The following is a 19,354-nucleotide window of genomic DNA, read 5'->3' as shown; positions in this document are numbered from 1 at the left end:
TATACTAAAACACATTTTTTCTCTGTAACCACTAAAATCTCACAAATCTCTCGCTCTCTCTCTCTCTCTCTCTCTCTCTCTCTCTCTCTCAGGTCGAACACTTGCTGCTTTTCCATGTCCTCATCACAGCATAACCACTGATCCTGATATTAATCTCAGCTGGGGGCCTAATGTGGCTCCTGCCCAATGCTAATCACTGCTGCCAACAAATTCATTTAACAAGATGAAATTTCCACCTACCATGTTCTATCTATTTTTATTCCTTTACATAAAGTACCCTTGCACACAAATCATTCTAATCACTTAATGTGCTTAACTGATAGACCAGTATGAAAATACACTACTGTAATTTAACCAATGGAACCAGTATAGAGCTCTTGAAAAAGTAAGAGACCACTTAAAAATTATGAGTTTCTTTGATCTCGCACCAGGAGTGGCATAAAAATATCCAAAAGCAGTGTGCAAGACTGGTGGAGGAGAATATGCCAAGATGCATGAAAAATGTTATTCAAAACCAGGGTTATTCCACATTCATTGATAAACTCTATGAAAAACTTTATGAATATTAACTTTATGAATAAGAAGCTCTGAATCTTTTTTGTTCTTTCAGCCATTTCTCATTTTCTGCAAATAAATGCTCTAAATGACAATATTTTTATTTGGAATTTGGGAGAAATGTTGTCTGCAGTTTATAGAATAAACCAACAATGTTCATTTTACTCAAACATTTACCTATAAATAGCTAAATCAGAGAAACTGATTCAGAAACTGAAGTGGTCTCTTAACTTTTTTCAGAACTGTAAATGTAAAACACAATTTATACTATATAAGGTAAGCATCTCAGTTTCTTCAGAAACATGACTTACTTCACGTTTTTACTTTTTAACTCGCAGTTGTGCAGTGCTTTTGGCTTTTCCTGAAACAAACTCCACCACACCACTCATGTCCTCTGATGTCTGCCTCAGGGTGAGCCGGTGAACAGTCCCCATTTTCTCCACAAGAACTCTGGGGCCAGGCTGGAGGACTTCTCCATTCAGAGTCCAAACAGGAGTCTTAACAGGCACAGAGACTTCACACGCAAAGCAGGCCTCCTCTGGCGCTGTCACCTCCACATCCTGCAAATCCTGTACCATCAGGATGGACTGAGCTGTTGAAACACATAGGCAGAAAGATAAGATTAAACATTTCAGAGAGAACAGAAATTTATATCATTTTAATACATAATAATGGATCATATAATGAGGCAATAATGAGATAAATGAAACCCATCACCAGATTTACTGCTTGGTACTGGTGGTTCATCTGTGGTTTTACTTTTTTGTAAAATATTGTTATATAATTTTTTTCTCCTTTCACTTGCATGTGATAGCGATTCTACACGACATAAACTACATTATCATAGTCATGCAAAAAACAGAATGCGACAGAAAACGAGAGTGGGCTCACTTCCCAGACCCTCTGCCACACCAAACACTGTGCACTGAGTAAATGTATAAACCGGAGGGCTCAGTACCACAATTCTTCTGTTATTGGTATATCGAATAATATCTTATTCTGATGATTCTGGGCCATACCCTCTATATTTCTGTATATATATATATATCCTCTATATTTTTATTTTTTATTTTGTTATATTTAGGATTGCTGTGGGTTTATGTTGGCGTGGCTTTTTTAAATATTATTTGCTGTGATGTGTGCTGTGTGTATGGAAGCCCATTCTCGCCACCTAAAAAAAAAATAAAAATAAAAAATAATAATAATCCATCACAATTTCTTATTATTATTAAGTAAACTGCTATCTATTTTTTTTTTTTGAAAAAATAAGTCGTTATTTTGAGATACTATCTCAATATTTTCAGATAGTAAGGAATTATTTTGAGATACTAAGTCATTATTTTGAGATACTATCTCAATATTTTGAGATACTAAGTCTTTTTTGTGAGTACGAACTGGAACAAAATTAGCCAGCTCTTTATTGTTACTGCAGAACACAGTTCACTCCCCACAGTCACTGCTATCTTACTTGCCCCTCTCATCCACTCAGCTCCCCCTAGTGGTTCTCTAGACACCACAGTATGGTAGAAAAAAAACATTTTTTCCCCAAAAGCAAACACACTTGCTATCTCAAAATAATGACTTAGTATCTCAAAATATTGAGATAGTATCTCGAAATAATGACTTACTATCTCAAAATAATTACTTGTATGTCAAAACTTAATAATTATAAAAAAACGGGCTTCCATATATACATGTGTATTTGGTGCTTTTGAATTACTGGGACCGTCTAATTATTTTCACCTGAAAACAAGAACTGTCCCATTTTTATCAGCCTATCAGCATGGAGAGAATGCGCGGGTGTTGAGGGACTCTTATTTTAAAAAGCGGATTTTTGCAGAGGGGAGGGAGCGCAGATCCGGGGGGAGCAGCGATTGGTGCACAGGTGTGCGGTGGCGGCGGGGCGGGATCTTCAGTGAAACAGCGCAGAAGGAGCTTGGTCGCGTGGATGCGGGTGCAGCGGCTTGCAGTAGATTTTGGAGTAGTTGCTAAAGTGCGCGCGCATGCAGACTCTGGGTAGTGGTTTATGTAGTGGTGTATATGTATATAAGGAAACAGAAGTACTGAGCCGCCCGTTACTGGCTGTTTTTAGTCACGTTTGCTGCGTGAAGTTTACCACATTTTTCTGAGACGTTGAAAATTTAACGCCTAAGGCACAAAGAACGTGTTACTGTTCAAATTTTCCTTTTATCTGATTTAGGACTGTTTTGTGAAGATGGGCAAAGTTGTAACTGCATCCCACTGGCCCCCTTCTGATCTGGGACTCTTTTTTATTGTTTGGATTCTCTCTCCTCCCTAATCTGCTTTTACTAGCTGACAAGATAATGTATTAATAAACAGTGTTTTTTGTACTGTGCTGTTTTCTGTTGGGATTACTGGCAGATTTACACTATGTTCCCTCTCTTAATTAAACTCATAGTTTTGGGTTGTGTGGTGGGTGTGTAGGCAGGATACCTATTGGCTAGTAGTGAGTCTGTTTCTTTACCTCAACGGTTAAGTAGGGTATGCTAGGGCCTCATATGTTGTGATTGCGGTACTCCTGTTTCAGGCTGTTTTAGTTCGGTGGATGAATGGGAGGGAAAGAAGAGGATTACTGCTCTTACTCATGAATATACTGTCATTTGGTACTATTGCTGAAGATCTATTGATAAGATCTATTGCTGTCTTAGCAATCAACACCCGGGACACGGTTCAAGACCTATGAAATATATAAAATGTAGTTTAAATAGTTAATCTACAGGGCAACTCTGAAAAACAGGAAACACTAATTCTTCCTATGTTTTTTTATACTTATATGAGATTATGTTCTGGATGTAAGTAGTAGGTAAAAAAGCTCTGAAGAATCTTATGTTCCTCTTTGATTAGATGTCTTATGTGTGCAGTTAAAATAAAATCACTGGTCTTGCCCTTCCAAATATGAAAATGATTATACACTCTAAAAAGTTAGTTTTAGTCAGGAATAATAGCTCTATTATCAAGTTGAGTAAAGTTACCAGCCAGTACAACTAAAAAATGAGTTCAGAGAACTGTAACCATAACTTAAAAATGTTAAGTTAGGCTCATAAAAAAAAAAATGTGATTTCAACCAGCTTTGGGTGTGGCCTCTCCCTTACTTACCATCTTCATGTGGCCTGTTGCCCAAAGCTACCTTATGTGTTGATTGCCAAGTCTCAGTGTTGTAGACTGTAAGAGCCAATTACCTTTATTCTCTCATTCTAGTTATCACAGTATGTGGGTTTGAAGTTACAGAATTATGCTGTCAGTATAGGCAGGTCTATTAAAATGACATATATAATATTAAATATATATCAAATGAACTAAATTGTGTAAGCCCCCAATTCTTGAAAAAAAGCTGTTGAGATAATTAAACTATTGTTGTGTAAACAAATCAAATCTCAGTTAAGATAAATAAACTTAAAATGTTATATAATTACAACTTACCTGAGTCAAAGCAAAATGATGACTTTAGTTAAGTTGAGTCAATTAATATTGTTTTTCAGTGTACATGGAGTCTCAAAATAAGCAAAGGCTCATATAACGTAAAAGTGGTTTGGCCTAACAGATTGCCCCCTTTAGCCTTCAGCCTTGTGTTTTCATTTTATATAGGTAATTTCTTACTTTTGATACTTCCTTTGTTTAAGATGCCCTGTATGTCTGCATATCTGCAGAAATTTTGAAAACTTATCTCTTGGAATCAGCCAATAGAGGGCAGTATAAGACACTCATCGAATCAACTGGTGTTTTTATATTTTAATTTCTTTGGGCGAGTCTGTTTTACGTCACTGTACTTTGTATATTTATTGTTTTTTTTGTATACAATATGAGAATACGAGCTGGCCGAAGCCATTTTGTAATGAAGCTTACAATAGGGTATTCGGCAATGGCTAGCGGCTAACTGATGATGGTGCCTCTCTGAGCTGAATTAATCATTGTTTTTAATAACAGATTAATGTCTTTGTGTGGTTAGAGTAGGTATGGTTCCGTGGTTTTATATTATGTGTGGATTATGGCTATAGTTCACTTGAGTCTTTTGTAATTAGCCTAAAAACACCAGGATGCAGCTTTCATCCCAATGTTTACTAGGTTAACACACTGCTGGTGTCAATGGAGAGGCATCTGGTGAATCTAAAGGTATTTGAATATTGTCCATCTCTATTTAATTTTTTTTTTTTTCAAATTGTGCCACACTTTATCCAGTTTCACTTCAACCACAGGACTAATAATAATCTGTAATGAAAAACAGTGTTTCTTAGGAACAACACTGTCATTTTACCCGCCCAGAGACACTTTATCATGTTACTGCTCTTCATTTACACGATCATGCTGTTATAGCAAAACTTGCACCCTGGACTTAGTCGTGTTGCTGCTACTTGCATAGTCTCCCTATTTTTGCGTATTTATCTTGATATCTATTTTATTTTATCTTATATTTTTTATATATCTTATCTATTTTAACGATTGCTCTTTGAGTGTAAATGGACCGTGAGATAACAATTTTGTTCCATCTGTGATGTGAATGACAATGAAAATGTCCTTGAATCCTTGAATTATGCAAAAAGACTGCTGATAAAAGCATAAACTGTAAGTGTTTATTATCAGCAGACATTTTAAGGCCAATAACAGGTGATGAAAACGATGACAGGGATTTCTCATTTTAGCTTTTTGGTAAACAAGAATCTCTTTTCACTATATTTTTGTTAATGATCTGATATAATATCTGTATTAAGACTTACCTTCCACTGTGAGTTTTGCTGAGCAGGTGTAATCTCCCACCTGGACACTATATGTGCCCTCATCCTCCAGTGCCACCTGCTGAATGACAAGCTTACGATAGCAGCCCTCGCTGCAAATCTCAAAGCGCTCTGAGGGCAGAATGACATTGCTGCCTTTATACCAGCGGATGCTGCATCGAGGATTAGAAACCGTGCAGTCCAGTATGACACGGGTCTTCTCCAAAGCTGTTTTATCTTGCAGCGGGTTCACTATGTTCACAGGGAGTTCTGAGAAGAGAAGTATAATATAAAATATAGATATAAAAGAAGGCCAGATATTGCACACAGACACTAAACTGATACAAAGAAAATGAAAGGCTTACCTTCCACGTCAAGATAGGCAATAGACTCAATGTTCTTGGCGACGAATTTGATCTCACCCGAATCGTCTCCTTTAACGTTGCACATGAGGAGGAAGTGCTTGGTTCCTGTGCATCAGGACAAAATATGAGTTATTGCTGTTAACACACAGCAGACAAGGCTTTATAGTAATTATTGTAAAATCAAATATCAGCATGTTATTAAAGAAATTTTGTTTACTTAGGTGAAAAAAGGAGGATAATAAATATTTAAAATAGAACTGTACAGGTAACCTTCCTGTCGGATTTTGATGGTGCTGGTGGGTTTGATTTTCTCTCCATTCTTAAACCACTCTCCTGGTACATCATCCAGGGATACTTCACACATGAACACAGCATTCTGGTCCTCCTGAATATCCAGATCTTCTAGACTCTGCAACACTTCAAGCTCCCTCTCTGCCCCAAGAGAATTTCAGAAACACAGTTATGACACACGCAGATAATTTTCTTTAAAGGGGCTGACAACCTAACTGCAAATATAATTTTTTTTTTTTCTTGATTATGAAGGTGAAAAAAACAAAAAAGCCAGCTTTTTAAAGCCTTTTTTCTGGCAGTGGTTGGACTCTGATGGACTACTTTTGTCAGGTGCTGCTTCTGTCTCGACTGTCCAGGTAAGACTTTTGATTAGACTAGGTTTGAAAATTTGATATCTATTCCCAAACGTTATGGATGGAGCTAGAGAGCTTTATTCCCCTCTAGCCTACACCTGGTGTTAGGCATGTTTCCAATCTTCAGAGAGTTCTATTCTATTATTTGACTTTTCTACAGAGACTACACAAGCCAAATGCATTTGAATGTCTCTTTGATCAAAGAAGCTGAATTTATTAATTATAAGGGGCATCCACAAATATCTGGACATACAGTGCAGTTCAGTTACTCACTAGTTATTCAGTCAGAGACAGCTAAAAGTTTCTAAATAAAGTTCAAAATCACTAGGCATTGGTGTTAATATATTGTCAGTTTTACCCAAAAGTGCAAAATAACTTCATCAAAATGACCAGCATTAATTTAAGACCTGACGATTTGTGGGCCTATAGCTTTTAATGCAAAAACAAAACATCACTTTACAACTGATTGTACAAACGGGAAAGTTCACTTTAGTAACCCTATATAAATGAGTGAGCTTAAGTCGTTCTGTAAAGTTTGATCTTAATAGTAAACACATTCATGATGTGGCTCTGTTTGTCCAGTGGGTGGCAGTGTTGGACTGATGGACAACATTTAAATCCTCACACATGCACTCTGACATACAGCATGCAGCAGTAACATTACCGTAGACTTCCAAGGAGCAGGAAGTAGTGGCATCTCCAGCATCACACACGTATACACCCGAATCACCCAGTTCACATTTTAAGATCTGCAGGAAGCGCTTCCTCCCCATGGAGTATATACGATGATTCTTGCCTGGCTTAAGCTCGACTCCATTCTAGATTAAAGATAAGCAATTGTTTATAGTTTCATTTTTAAAACTATCACATTTTACTATGCATCCAGACAAACCTTACCAAGCCAAAAATACACTGCCTCTCTATCTGGATTTAAGTAAGAAAATTATCTGGGGTTGAGGCTGCAGTTGGTCTGCAGGTTTAGGTTCAGCAACAGTATGAGCTGAAAGAATGAGATCAGCTGACTACCTGAATATACTGAATATAGACCAGGTTATTCCATCAATGGATTTTTTTCTTCCCTGATGGCACGGGAATATTCCAAGATGACAATGTCAGGATTCATGGGTCTGGAATTGTGAAAGAGTGATTCAGGAGCATGAGATCATAATTTTCACACATGGATTTTTCACCACAGAGTCCAGACCTTAACCTCATTGAGAATCTTTGGGATGTGCTGGAGAAGACTTTGTGCAGAGGTCAGACTCTACCATCATCAATGCTGCTGCAAGATCTTGGTGAAAATTTAATTCAGCAACACTGGATAGAAAAAAATCTTGTGACATTGCAGAAGCTTATTGAAACAACGCCACAGCGAATGCGAGCTGCAATCAATCAAAGCTAAAGGCGCTCCAATGGAATTTTAATGTGTGCCTTTTTTTTTTTTGGCCAGGCAGTGTATGTATTACCAGTAATCTAACATTTACTCTAAACCAGCTTGTCATTATAAATATTATATATACAGTTACATACCCTTTTCTTAAATGATTTGGCTAGAAGGATGTCATGGATTCTTACCTTTGTCCACTTAACATCCACATTATGCCTGGACAGCTCACACTCAAGCGTAACTCCAGTGCCTTCTGGATATCTGCTGTCCTCCAATTTCTTTAGGATGGATACTGGTGTCTCTGAAGAGAGTGGACAGTATACAAGTATTTTAAATCATGTTTTTATATTAAAGATTCTAGTGTAACATCATTGGAATTACAACCCAGCCATCAAAATTGTTTAATGGATCTAAGATGAAAGGTTTATTACAAATGCATTGTCTGATTTCCCTTGTATCCACATTTTTAAAAAACAGAGCCTTGGGTAAACAAAAAAAGCTTGAGTTGTGTCAAATTCTTGTAAAATTACATTGATCATAAAAAGTATTTTAAGTATGGTGAATTAGTTTTTCAGTTACAGTAGAAAGCATTTTTAAATTGCATGAACTTAACAACTGTCACCGTCAACATATATTTTTACATTAACTGCATAAAACAAACTCACATAATGAACACAAAACTACATTTTTCATCAATGCAGGTTAGCAACTGAGAAGTCAAGAATATTACATATCTGTCTAGTTATCAGTCATAAGTATCACAACCAGCTGCCTCCAAACAGCATACAGTCTATAAACACACAACCCAGTAACTTACTCTTATAACCTTCAATTCTGAAACCAGATAGTTATTGTATAACTCATCTAAATCCCAAGAGAAGTTAGCCTGTGGGAAATGACTTCACACTGATGGTAAGTGAGAGGTGGGAGGACACACCCAATATGAAAATAGCATGATCAACATCAGGTGAAATCCCCTATATAATTGCTCTATAGACCCCCTATAACTAATGAGTAAAACTGAGCATGTGCGGTAGTGCAGATTAGTTGGCTTGGCCACAACTAGAATTCAACTACAATTTGTACATTTTGCCAAAACAAATGATTTAGTTCGGCCAAGTTTTAACAAGAAACTTAATAATGTTAGTTGAGGCAACAAGTTTGATATAGTTTTTGGAGCAGTTCAATATTTCTTGTTCAGCTGACATAAAAATCACCTTAATGAGAACAATATTGAGTTTTGTTTTTTAGTGTAGCTTATCATTACCAACAATTGATTTATTAATCTTGTTGATTTGCTCATATAACATTTTCTCAACCTTCTCTATTGCCCCTATAATATTAGTTTTGCTGAATTTGTCTTAATAAAGTCAAGCACTATCAATATTTAACAGTTTGATCTTTTTTCAATACTTTGGTCACACAGTTCAAACAAATAACACACAGTTAACTGTAATGGCTTATTTTTTTGCATTTATTTTAACATGGCTATAAAACGAACATACTGAGCATATTTTAAGTAGTAAACTGACCTTTATGTTTCTAGTACACTGACCTGCAAATCACATTTATCTGACCTACGCTGCTCCCTCCGGGTCTTTAATAGGCAGATACCCATAAGCCAGTCTGCAGGAGAGCAGGAGTGAATATAACTATATACTTTAGCTTGGCTCTGATAAGGAATGCGTAGAGATCCCTTTGTTGTAGTGGCATTTTCAAGCTATTGTCATCCTCACTGACAGCTCCCAGACTCCCACTGATAAGCCCTATTGAGTGACTTGGCATAGGAGAGATTGCCTTACACTACTAACTTATGCTCGCGAATGCTTGAAAAGTTTCGGTAGCTACACACTGATCATGTGATCCAAGTCTTTTTATATGTGTAAGTTGACACGTAGTAAGAGCCAGAGCAAAAGCCATCAATCCATTCCATTGTTCTGCCATCAGTCTGAAATTCAATCGTTTTAGAGACTTGCATCATACCCTGACGTTCTGTTACCTACTGAGACTGAGCTACAGATAGCTGAATTACAACCCTTACAAGTGACCAATTACTATTGTTATGTATAGTCAAATTTCTTCTCATTTTTGTTGAATATTTTGCACAATTCTACAATAGCTAGTAAATACCACACTCTAATTCATTCCACACTCTAAAAAAGTAATTTTGTGTTTTAGTCAGGAAAACTAATATTACAACTCAATAAAATTAACCTGTAACTTCAACCTGAAAACTTAAAAATGCTTGTTTAGCCACTGAATAAAAGTGATTTCAACCAACGTTTAGTATACTACACATGTGCCAAGGCTCTTTCATCTGTGTTGGTTCATACAGCTTTCCCATAAGGCTCCTGGTACCATATATTTGCATATTGGGTGTGGCCTCTTCCTTCCTTACCATCTTTGTGTTGTCTGTTGCCTAAAGCTACCTTATCCTACACTAAAAAAAAAAAAAAAAAAAAAAAAATATATATATATATATATATATATATATATATATATATATATATATATTTATTTTTAGTGGCTCAGCTTAACTCTGTCAATTTATCATTAAGCTTTGACTTAGTTTAGTTGTAAATATTTAGAAGCTTAAGTTCAATCAACTTAACTCTGTCAAGTTTCATAATATATATATATATATATATACATACATATTTCCCTTTTAACTTAACTGACTCAAAGCCAGATGAAAACTTGAATCAGTTAAGTTTATTCAACAGTTTTTTGAGTACTGTGGCCTTAATAAATTTGGTTTATTTATACAAATATATATTCACCATATTTTTAAAGAACTGCAAACACTGACAGCACAACATTAAACAGCATAAGAATTAACTCCAAGCTAACAAACTGTAACAACCAGGAACACAGAACAAAGACAACTTGCTCAAACAGCCTACAACACTGAGGCATGGCAATCAATGCACATACTACACTAATGCATGTCTAGGATAAGGTAGCTTTGGGCAACAGACAACACAAAGACGGTAAGTAAAGGAAAGAGGCCACACCCAAAATGTAAATATATGGGACCAGGAGCCTTATGGGAAAGCTGTATGAACAAACACTGATAAAAGAGCAAGGACATGTGTAATATACTAAAAGTTGGTTGAAATCACTTTTTACTCTTGAATATTGACAATGTTTGATTCTATTAAGACAACTTCATCAAAACTGACATATAGGGGTAGCAGAGAAGGTTGAGAAAACATATTATATGAGCAAATTAACAAGATTAATTAATCAATTTCTGGTAATGAGAGGCTGCACCAAAAAAATAACCCTTAAAATTGTTCTACTTAAGGTAATTTTTAAGTCAGCTAAAGAAGAAATATTGAATTGCACCATAAACTGTAGGAAACTAGTTTCCTAAACTAATAATATTAAGTTTCTTGTTAAAAGTTGGCCTAATTAACTTGTGTGTTTGCAAAATTAACAAATTGTAGTTGAACTCTAGTTAAGGCCAAGCCAACTAATCTGCACCATTCTGCATATGCTCAGTTTTACTCTTTAGTTAAATGTGCTCTACTGAGCAATTATATAGGGGATTTCAACTAATGTTGGTCACACTATTTGCATTTTGGGCGTGACCTCCCAACTCTCACTCACCATCAGTGTGTAATCATTCTCCACAGGCTGCCTTCTCTTGAGATTTACATATGTTTTATACAATAATTGCTTGGTCTCAGTGTTGAAAGCTTTTATTGTTATTATAAAGCATATTGAGTTTAAATAATAAGCAAGTAATAATAAACAAGTGTCCCAATACTTTTGTCTATTTAATGTACAGCTTATAATGTTTACCTTTAACAGTGAGTCTGGCGGATGATCGTGCGTTCTCAGCAGAGAATGTGTAGGCGCCACTGTCCTCCAGAGACAGGTTGGAGATAGTTAGGCTGTGGATACGGCCTTTGGCAGTCATGCGATAGTGGTTGTTGCTTTTCAGGCGACTCCCGTCCTTTTGCCACGCCCCTTCCACGTTGCTGTGCGAGAGCTCCACCTCGAAGGATGCCGTCTCACGCTCAAAAGTTTGGAGCTCACTCAATCCTTTGCGTATTTTAACTTTCCGTGCTGTGTGAACATAGAGACAGCAGTTATCAGAGACGTTAGAACAGAGAAGAGCTCATGTGATGAAGGATATAGAGAAACAGCTAGATCTCTAATGGAGAGCAGTGAAAAGAAAGATGTATAAACAGACAAATTAAGAGATAAGCATCCGGCAGGGTGATGAACACGGAGAAAGATTAAGTTTAAAGAATAGAATATATTTTTAATGTAAAATGACAGTTTTGCCAGCTGGTGGTTTCCACCACCCCGTATTATTGTTACACTAAATCCTGCCCATGTTCCAGGGTATGCCAACATTTTTTTTAAGTATTCCAAAACAGATTCCCCATGGAAAAGTGGGGTTTATTTTTGATAGTTGGTGACACCACCCCTAGATTTTGAAGGCCAGTGCATAAATTTAGCTGCAATGAAAAGAGATCCAAATTCACATGAGGTGCCAACAACAGCCAAAGCACAGCCTTTCCCCTGTCACACACTTATTTATACAAGGCCTCAGCTCCTCACAAAACATTGTGTTCTTTTTAGCTAAACTTCTGAATTTATATATTTTTGGGAGATTTCTGAAATCACCACAGGAACAAAAATAAATAGAAAAAAAAAAATAGAAAAAATAGATTTTTTAAATGCTTTTAATAAATAAATATAAAAAATTGACAGATTTTTTTCAACAAATAAATAGAAAAATTTGACTGTTTTTTAAAAAACGTATATGCATGCACTGAATATTATTTACTTTAGTAGGTTACATTATTATGATTTTAAATTTCTACTTAATTTTACTTTTCTCCCCAATTTACCCAACCTACTCACTATGATGCCCCAACACCAGGAGGGTGAAGACTAGCACATGCCTCCTCCGATACATGTGAATTTAACCACCGCTTCTTTTTTAACCTGCTGCTGATCCACCCAGAGAGAGCAAAGCCAATTATACTCTCTCAGGGCTCCCAAAGCTGAAGGCAAGCTACATGAATGGGATTCAAATCAGCAGTTTTCCGATCATAGTGGCAGAGACTTAGTCCGCTGGACCACTTACAGCCCCTGTAACATTATAATTTTAAACAAAATTAAGAGTCTTGTTTGTTTTCAAAAATGTTACTGTTCTGTTTCTACTGAATTAAACAGTTATACAGTTAAACAGAATTTAAACAGTTATACTAGTAGTATGCAATAGTATGGAAACTGCACCCAGTATTTTCTCCAGTTTGAATCATGGACGTATTTGCATTGCTTTAAATCTAGCCACACCAGGTAACAGACAGCATGTGCTTGTTACTGTGTATTATATTTTTTATGTTTTATTATCAAAAATGTCCAACAAAGCATTGCTGGTCCAAGCAGCTGGAATCTGGGGTTCGGTACATGCCTAATTTGTAGTGCATTTAGAAATCACAAATCTTTCACACAGTGTCCTTTTGAGTTCTATTTCACTTCTAAAGAAGAATGATCCAGTTGTATTGGAATGCTGCACAAAGAACCAAAGATGATTCTCTGTTTCGTCTGATAATATCTACATTTTCACAGCTAAGTAAAAGGGATTAAAAGGTCACACTGCATGAAAACCTTTCTCCAGCTCACAATCCGGTTCTCATTTAACATGCTTAATTGAATTATCATGACCCCTCTGATCTTGTGTCAATACAAAAATCTGCTCCCTGGGAACCAGTAGGTCATCTGTCGGTCACCTGTTTCTGACCATCAAGCCTCGGAACAAGTGTCACTGAAGTAGCTGCCCGTCTCTCAGATTACTCCTACTCAGTTAATTGAATTGGTTTAAAGAAAAACAACAACAGCAGCAAGAGCCAACATCACCAGCAACCACAGTAAACAAATAACAACAGTGCATAGTGTGAAAGGCAGCAGCACGTGCAGACTCACGTTCCACGCCGAGCTTGGCCTGCGTGCGGTCGTGGAGCGTCTCACAGCTGTACGTGCCCCGGTCAGAAAGGGCAAGCTTGCGGATTGTGAGGGAGCGTTTTTGGCCGCTCTGCTTCAGGGTGAACTTGGGCCCCGGGTGTATGACTACGCCTTGTCTCATCCACTGCACTTCCCCACATTCCAGGCTCACCTCCACCTCCAGAGTCGCCTCCCCGTACTCCTCCACCACCACCGATTCCATTTGCTTTGTGAACATAACCTGCGCCTCTGAACACAGTACAACTATAATTATTCACTGCTACATTTTTAAGATATAATTCAGTAAAATATTATTTAAAAAAATATTATTGCATTACTGAATGGGTTCTTTGCATGATGTCACTGTATTTTTGTTCGTTTAAGTTGCATTTGGTTTAAATTAAGTTCTTTAATTCAATTAAAGAACACATGCACTGAAAAAAAACTTAACTCAGTCTAGTCATCATTTAGATTTGACTTAGTTAAGTTGTAAGTACAATTTTAAGTTTATTTAACTTACTTTGTCAAACATTCACACAAAGCAATCCAGACTGTTCTCATACAAAGTTCCCCAAAGGTGGAACTATCTTTAAAAAACTCCCGAAGACAGAGCTCTTTAAAAACACTTACTCTCCTACCACCTCTAACACACTAACTACTCTAACCTCATTTCCTTCTTACCCCTCCTTCACTCCTCTATCCCTTTATTTCCCTTTGACCTCCTTGAGGCCCTGTCTACCTTCAATTTCTATTACTTTATGGGTACCACTTTAAAATAAGACTACCTTTATAAAGTGTTTATAAATGGTTTAGTTTATTAATGGTTACTAATTAGGTTGTAAATGCCTTAAAAATCATTAATAATCAGTTATAACACATACATAGAAATGTATGTAGACCTGTTGTTTGCCAACTAGTGAACCCACATACCACTTTATGTACTTCACTATCATAAGTCGCTTCAGACAAAAGTGTCTGCCAAATATAATGTAATGTAATGTAATGTACTTGAAAACAGTTTAATTAACTCAGTAATTAACAGTTACTTTTTCAAGTACTGTAGGAACTGCCAATACTATCAGCACAAAAGTACACTCTGTAAAGAATGAACTCCTTAGCTCCAAGCCAAAAGACTGTGACAACAAGGAACACAGAATAAAAGTAACACTGAGGCCTGGCAACCCAGACATATATTACACTAGGATAGGGTAGCTTTGCGCAACAGACAACACAAAGATGGTAGGTAAGGGAGAGGCCACACCCAATATGCAAATATATGGTGCCAGTAGATTAACAAAGTAATAAAGCTTAGTTGGTCCTCCAAAAAGAGGCATAATAGTTTGTACAAAACTTTTATATTATATAATTCTTTCTTAATCTTGGTCCTACTGCTTTTCACGTTTTAGTGATTTACCTACTCTGTCAAATATGCTGCTGTTAGATTAGGCAAGAGAAAGTGCAAGAAAGTGGGGCTCTAGTACCAGAGCTGAGAAATACTGAATTATGTAAAGACTCTATTAACATCTAAGCTTCTTGCAAGAGATTAAAGGTTCTTTGCACGCATACACTGTTACAGAATCATCATTTTTACTATAATACTGGAGACCATGTACAGTAGGTTCTATACCAAGTTTTTTTTTTTTTTTACAATAGTATGAACTGGTATGACGCATATTTTATATTGTTAAAGTTATCTTGAAGTCTGCAGAACTCGTGAAATTTGACTTACTCCCCCAGTGGAATAACATAGGAACACTGATCCATATGTAGTAACCAAATAATAATCCTCAGGGTGTAAAAAGGTTAAACTTTTAAAAGGTCATTCACATTCATAAATCTCTTTTTCAAACTTGGTTCTTCAGGGAACCAAAGATGGTTCTCCAATGCTATCGTTCAAAGAACCCATTTTGAAGCTTGTGCTTTGGTCCACTCCTGTTTCCCCAGTGCTGTGTGCAGTAGTAGTACCACTTGTCTCTGTCAGTTACCAGTGGAATTCTAACTGGAGAAGTTGCTAAGCACTAACTATCACAGGCACCTTTTCAACAATTCAGACATGTCTGAGGGGGTCATTATTTATCTCAAATATGTTGCCATGGCATTAAAGACCTGTCCAGGCCCTCTGAAAATGTACTGAGGTTTTCCCCTTCACTATTGTAATAGAAAAGTTAGGCTTTATATTTCCACAATTAGAGAGTAATGATCCTATACATGTGCGTTTGGCGCAGCACTCGTACACTCTGCCTCACCATATGAAATTAATAAAGTTTTAAGAGGCAGCTAGGACATGTTGAAGCTTGAAGAGTGTAATTGATTTATTCTTCGTAAAATTATGCAGTTCTGATATCCCACCTTGAACCTGAAGGATAGCTTTGGATATCACGCCTTCGGCTTCGGCTGTCAGCTTGCAGCTGTCCGATACTTGGCAGTTGTTGATGTGCAGCATATGGCACAGTCCATTACTTGAGATATTAAACCTCTCACTTGATGTAATGGGCCAGCCATTCATACACCAGACCAGCATCGCATCTTCTGGGGACACTACACACTTAAATGTGGCATCCTCTCCTTCCATAACCGTAACGTTGTGTAACTCAGCTATGAACTCCACAATCCGAGGGGCTTAAGATAGGAAGGAAAAATCAGAGGAGAACAGATGAACATTAGATTAAAAGAACAGTGTTATACAATGTTACACTACTAGAAAATAGTATAAGTTACTTTCAGTACTTTGTTGCTGAACTTTTATCAGGTTTATCAGGTGTTATTGAATAAACACTTAACGCTGTTTAGAAATAATTTATGAATATCCCTTACATTTATACACTACCTTTTCTTTTTTCATTGAAAGGCATAATATCAGGAAAGTGTAAAAGAATAAACTCTGTAGCTCCAAGCCAACATACTGTAACAACTAAGAACACAGAATGAAAATGACTTGCTCTTACAGCCTACAACACTGAGGCCTAACAATAAACACATATATTACAGTAAGGCATTTCTAGGATAAAGTAGCTTTGGGGAACAGACAACACAAAGATGGTAAATAAGGGAGAGGCCACACCCAATATGCAAATATATGGTGCCAGGAGCCTTATGGGAAAGATGGGAAAGCTGTATGACTAAACACTGGTAGGTCATCTGGAATCTGCCTAAAGCTGTACTGTATACATATGAATTAAGCTAAAATCATCCAGTAGCTATAATTAAAATTATGCTGAAAGGATTAATCAATATACTTACATTTAACCACAACTGTTGCAGATGTTCTCTCATCTTTAGATTCACAAGCATATTCTCCTTCATCATCATCTGTCACATTGTGTATTGTGAGACTTCTCTCTCTCCCATCGGCCCTGATGGTAAAGTGTCGGCTTGGTGTAATCTCTTTGTTGTTTTTTAGCCACTGGACATCTCCTTTGGACTTATAGAGCTCACACTTTAAAACCACATCACTGTTCTTAATCCCCACTGTATCGTCCAGCGGCTTGGAGAATTTCACCTTCATATCTAGATAGAAGAAAAAAAAAACTATTGTTAACAGGAAGTAATTGACCATAAAAACACTGTTCTCAATGCAAAAAACAACAACAAAAAAAAAAACACTAGCGTCTGATTTTAACTAGCTCTAAAATATCCAGTAGTGGTAATCTCCTCCAAAATTAGGTTCCCAGAGCCACAGAGATTTTGTTCTCCAACACAGCAGCATGAGAGTGAAGTCTGTAGCTCCAAGCCAACATACTGTGACAACTAGGAACACAGAATAAAGGTGACTTGCTCTTACAACCTACAACACTAAGGCCTGGGACTCAACACATATAAAACACTACACCATGCCGAGGATAAGGTAGCTTTGGGGAACAGACCACACAAAGATGGTAAGTAAGGGAGAGGCCACACCCAATATGCAAATATATGGTGCCAGGAGCCTATGGGAAAGCTGTATGATCCAACACTGTGGAAAGAGTATTAAAACATGTAGTATACTACAAGTTGGTTCAAATCACATTTTTTTTGTTTTAGGTTGTACTGGCCGGTAAGTACTCTTAACTTGATAATATTAGTTCTGACTAAAACACAAAAATGTCTTTTTAGAATTGAAGTCAATGTAAAAAAAATATTTCAGGTAATTTTGGAGAAATTCTATTGGTCCATTCATCAATAAATTTGGAACATTGTTAGGGACAGTTGGTGTGTTGAAATTATGTAGAAATCTAAAAATCGACAAAAATGGACATACTTGTTTGTCATTGGACAGCGGTGATATTGTCTACGCAGTCCAGAGTAAAAAGTAACTATAAAACACTAATAACAATACACTGGGAGAGTTTACTTACCTTTCACATGGACAGTGAAGTTGGTCTGATCTGTGCCCACGTCACACATGTATTCCCCAGCATCAGACCTTTTCAGGGGATTTATGGTCAAGTAATGATTATGGCCATCACTTGTGGTACAAAATCGATCACCTCTAATTCGATCACCATCTTTGCGCCACTGAACTCGGGCATTGTTCCTGTTAACCACAGCGCAGAGTGTTACACTGTCTTCTTCGTAGGCAGCAATGTTTGCTCTTTCTTCCTTCTTGATGAACTGGAATGGTATCTCTTTAAAACAGAGAATGACAGTAAGTTAGCATTGGTTTATTGGTTTATTAAGTGCATGCAAAACAGAGAGGGTTCTGATTGGCCTGTTCTTTATAAAAAGACTCAGAGTCAGCCTATCAGTTCTTAGTTTGGGCCGGCAGTGTTTTTTTTTTTCACTTCTGGAGGGGATGCGTTTAGTAAGGTGCATCATGGCTCCCATCAAAACTTATTACCTCACTGATTTCACTGATCACCTCAAATTCAATCACCAACTTTGGCTAACGTTGGCTTTTGCAACCTGGGATGTCTGCAAATGTATGTTTGGGAGTCTTGCCCAAGAAATCTTATTGGTTAGTGTGGTAGGCTTGCTTGATCAGGGAATAAAAAATATCTGCCACAAGTATATTATTGTCTACAACCACTACAGTATACTATAGTGTACTGATGATATTATTTTACTAGTGATATTAGAGAGTAAAGATTTAGTGGTAAACTTGCCTTGAACTTTCACTATGGTTGTCATTTTGTCATCAGTGGCATCACAGACATATTCTCCCGAGTCCTTAACGCAAAGGTTTGAGAGTACAAGTTTTCTCATTCTGCCTCTGCTTTCAATATGTGTTCTTGAGTCAGCATTCAGAACCCTGCCATTGCAGAGCCACTGAACATTGGCATTCTCTCGAGACACCTCACACTCAAGAATCAGCTCATCCCCTGCAACCAGTGTGTAGTGTTCTGGGTTCCCAGAGTTTCCTAGTATAGAGACTGGTGCCTCTAAACAGAAAATATAAAAATAAATATATTTTAGTTCATAATTAAAATGAAATATTGTTAAAATAAAAATGTACCCATTTTAAAGAGTTACATTTTATATATGATGATAATACACATGGTTTGGACAATATGATGAATAGGGTTTAGGGCCTTGCTCAGTAGTGTCAGCTTAGTTGACCCAGGTTTAAACCCACAACCCTGTACACAATAAACCAAAGCTCTATTTACTGGGCCTCCACTGCCCTCACAGGTTCACCATTCCTGGAGGCACTACAATACCAGGTCAATGTGAGCAGACATGATACGCTCCAGCTATTTGTTCAATAAAGGAACTGTATGGCAGCTGCTA

General features: G+C 37.0%; 2 protein-coding genes across 4 annotated transcripts in view; one reads left to right on the top strand and one right to left on the bottom strand.

Moving 5' to 3' along the window:
* The window catches only part of ctdsp1 (CTD (carboxy-terminal domain, RNA polymerase II, polypeptide A) small phosphatase 1), a 46,961-nt gene extending 46,124 nt beyond the window's left edge, over positions 1-837 (top strand). The window contains exon 3 of the mRNA XM_022680154.2: positions 93-837. Within this exon, the coding sequence (XP_022535875.2) occupies positions 93-134 (42 nt within the window). The 3' untranslated portion in view covers positions 135-837. The remainder of the gene's footprint in view (positions 1-92) is intronic.
* Positions 1-19,354, bottom strand: part of obsl1b (obscurin like cytoskeletal adaptor 1b) — a 47,863-nt gene that overhangs the window by 1,742 nt on the left and 26,767 nt on the right. For all 3 annotated transcript variants that reach the window (XM_049484551.1, XM_049484550.1, XM_049484552.1), the window contains 12 exons: positions 18,730-19,005; positions 17,983-18,252; positions 16,889-17,155; positions 15,998-16,267; positions 13,631-13,897; positions 11,489-11,755; positions 7,870-7,982; positions 6,959-7,112; positions 5,921-6,082; positions 5,651-5,755; positions 5,289-5,555; positions 867-1,147 (listed from right to left, as the gene is read on the bottom strand). In XM_049484551.1, coding sequence (XP_049340508.1) covers positions 876-1,147; positions 5,289-5,555; positions 5,651-5,755; positions 5,921-6,082; positions 6,959-7,112; positions 7,870-7,982; positions 11,489-11,755; positions 13,631-13,897; positions 15,998-16,267; positions 16,889-17,155; positions 17,983-18,252; positions 18,730-19,005 — 2,690 coding nt within the window. In that variant the 3' untranslated portion in view covers positions 867-875. The remainder of the gene's footprint in view (positions 1-866; positions 1,148-5,288; positions 5,556-5,650; positions 5,756-5,920; positions 6,083-6,958; positions 7,113-7,869; positions 7,983-11,488; positions 11,756-13,630; positions 13,898-15,997; positions 16,268-16,888; positions 17,156-17,982; positions 18,253-18,729; positions 19,006-19,354) is intronic.

This window comes from Astyanax mexicanus, chromosome 11 (assembly GCF_023375975.1).
Source record: "Astyanax mexicanus isolate ESR-SI-001 chromosome 11, AstMex3_surface, whole genome shotgun sequence".
Lineage (NCBI taxonomy): Eukaryota > Metazoa > Chordata > Actinopteri > Characiformes > Acestrorhamphidae > Astyanax > Astyanax mexicanus.
Note: the sequence above shows the minus strand (reverse complement) of the source record. Positions and strands in the feature narration are given on the sequence as shown.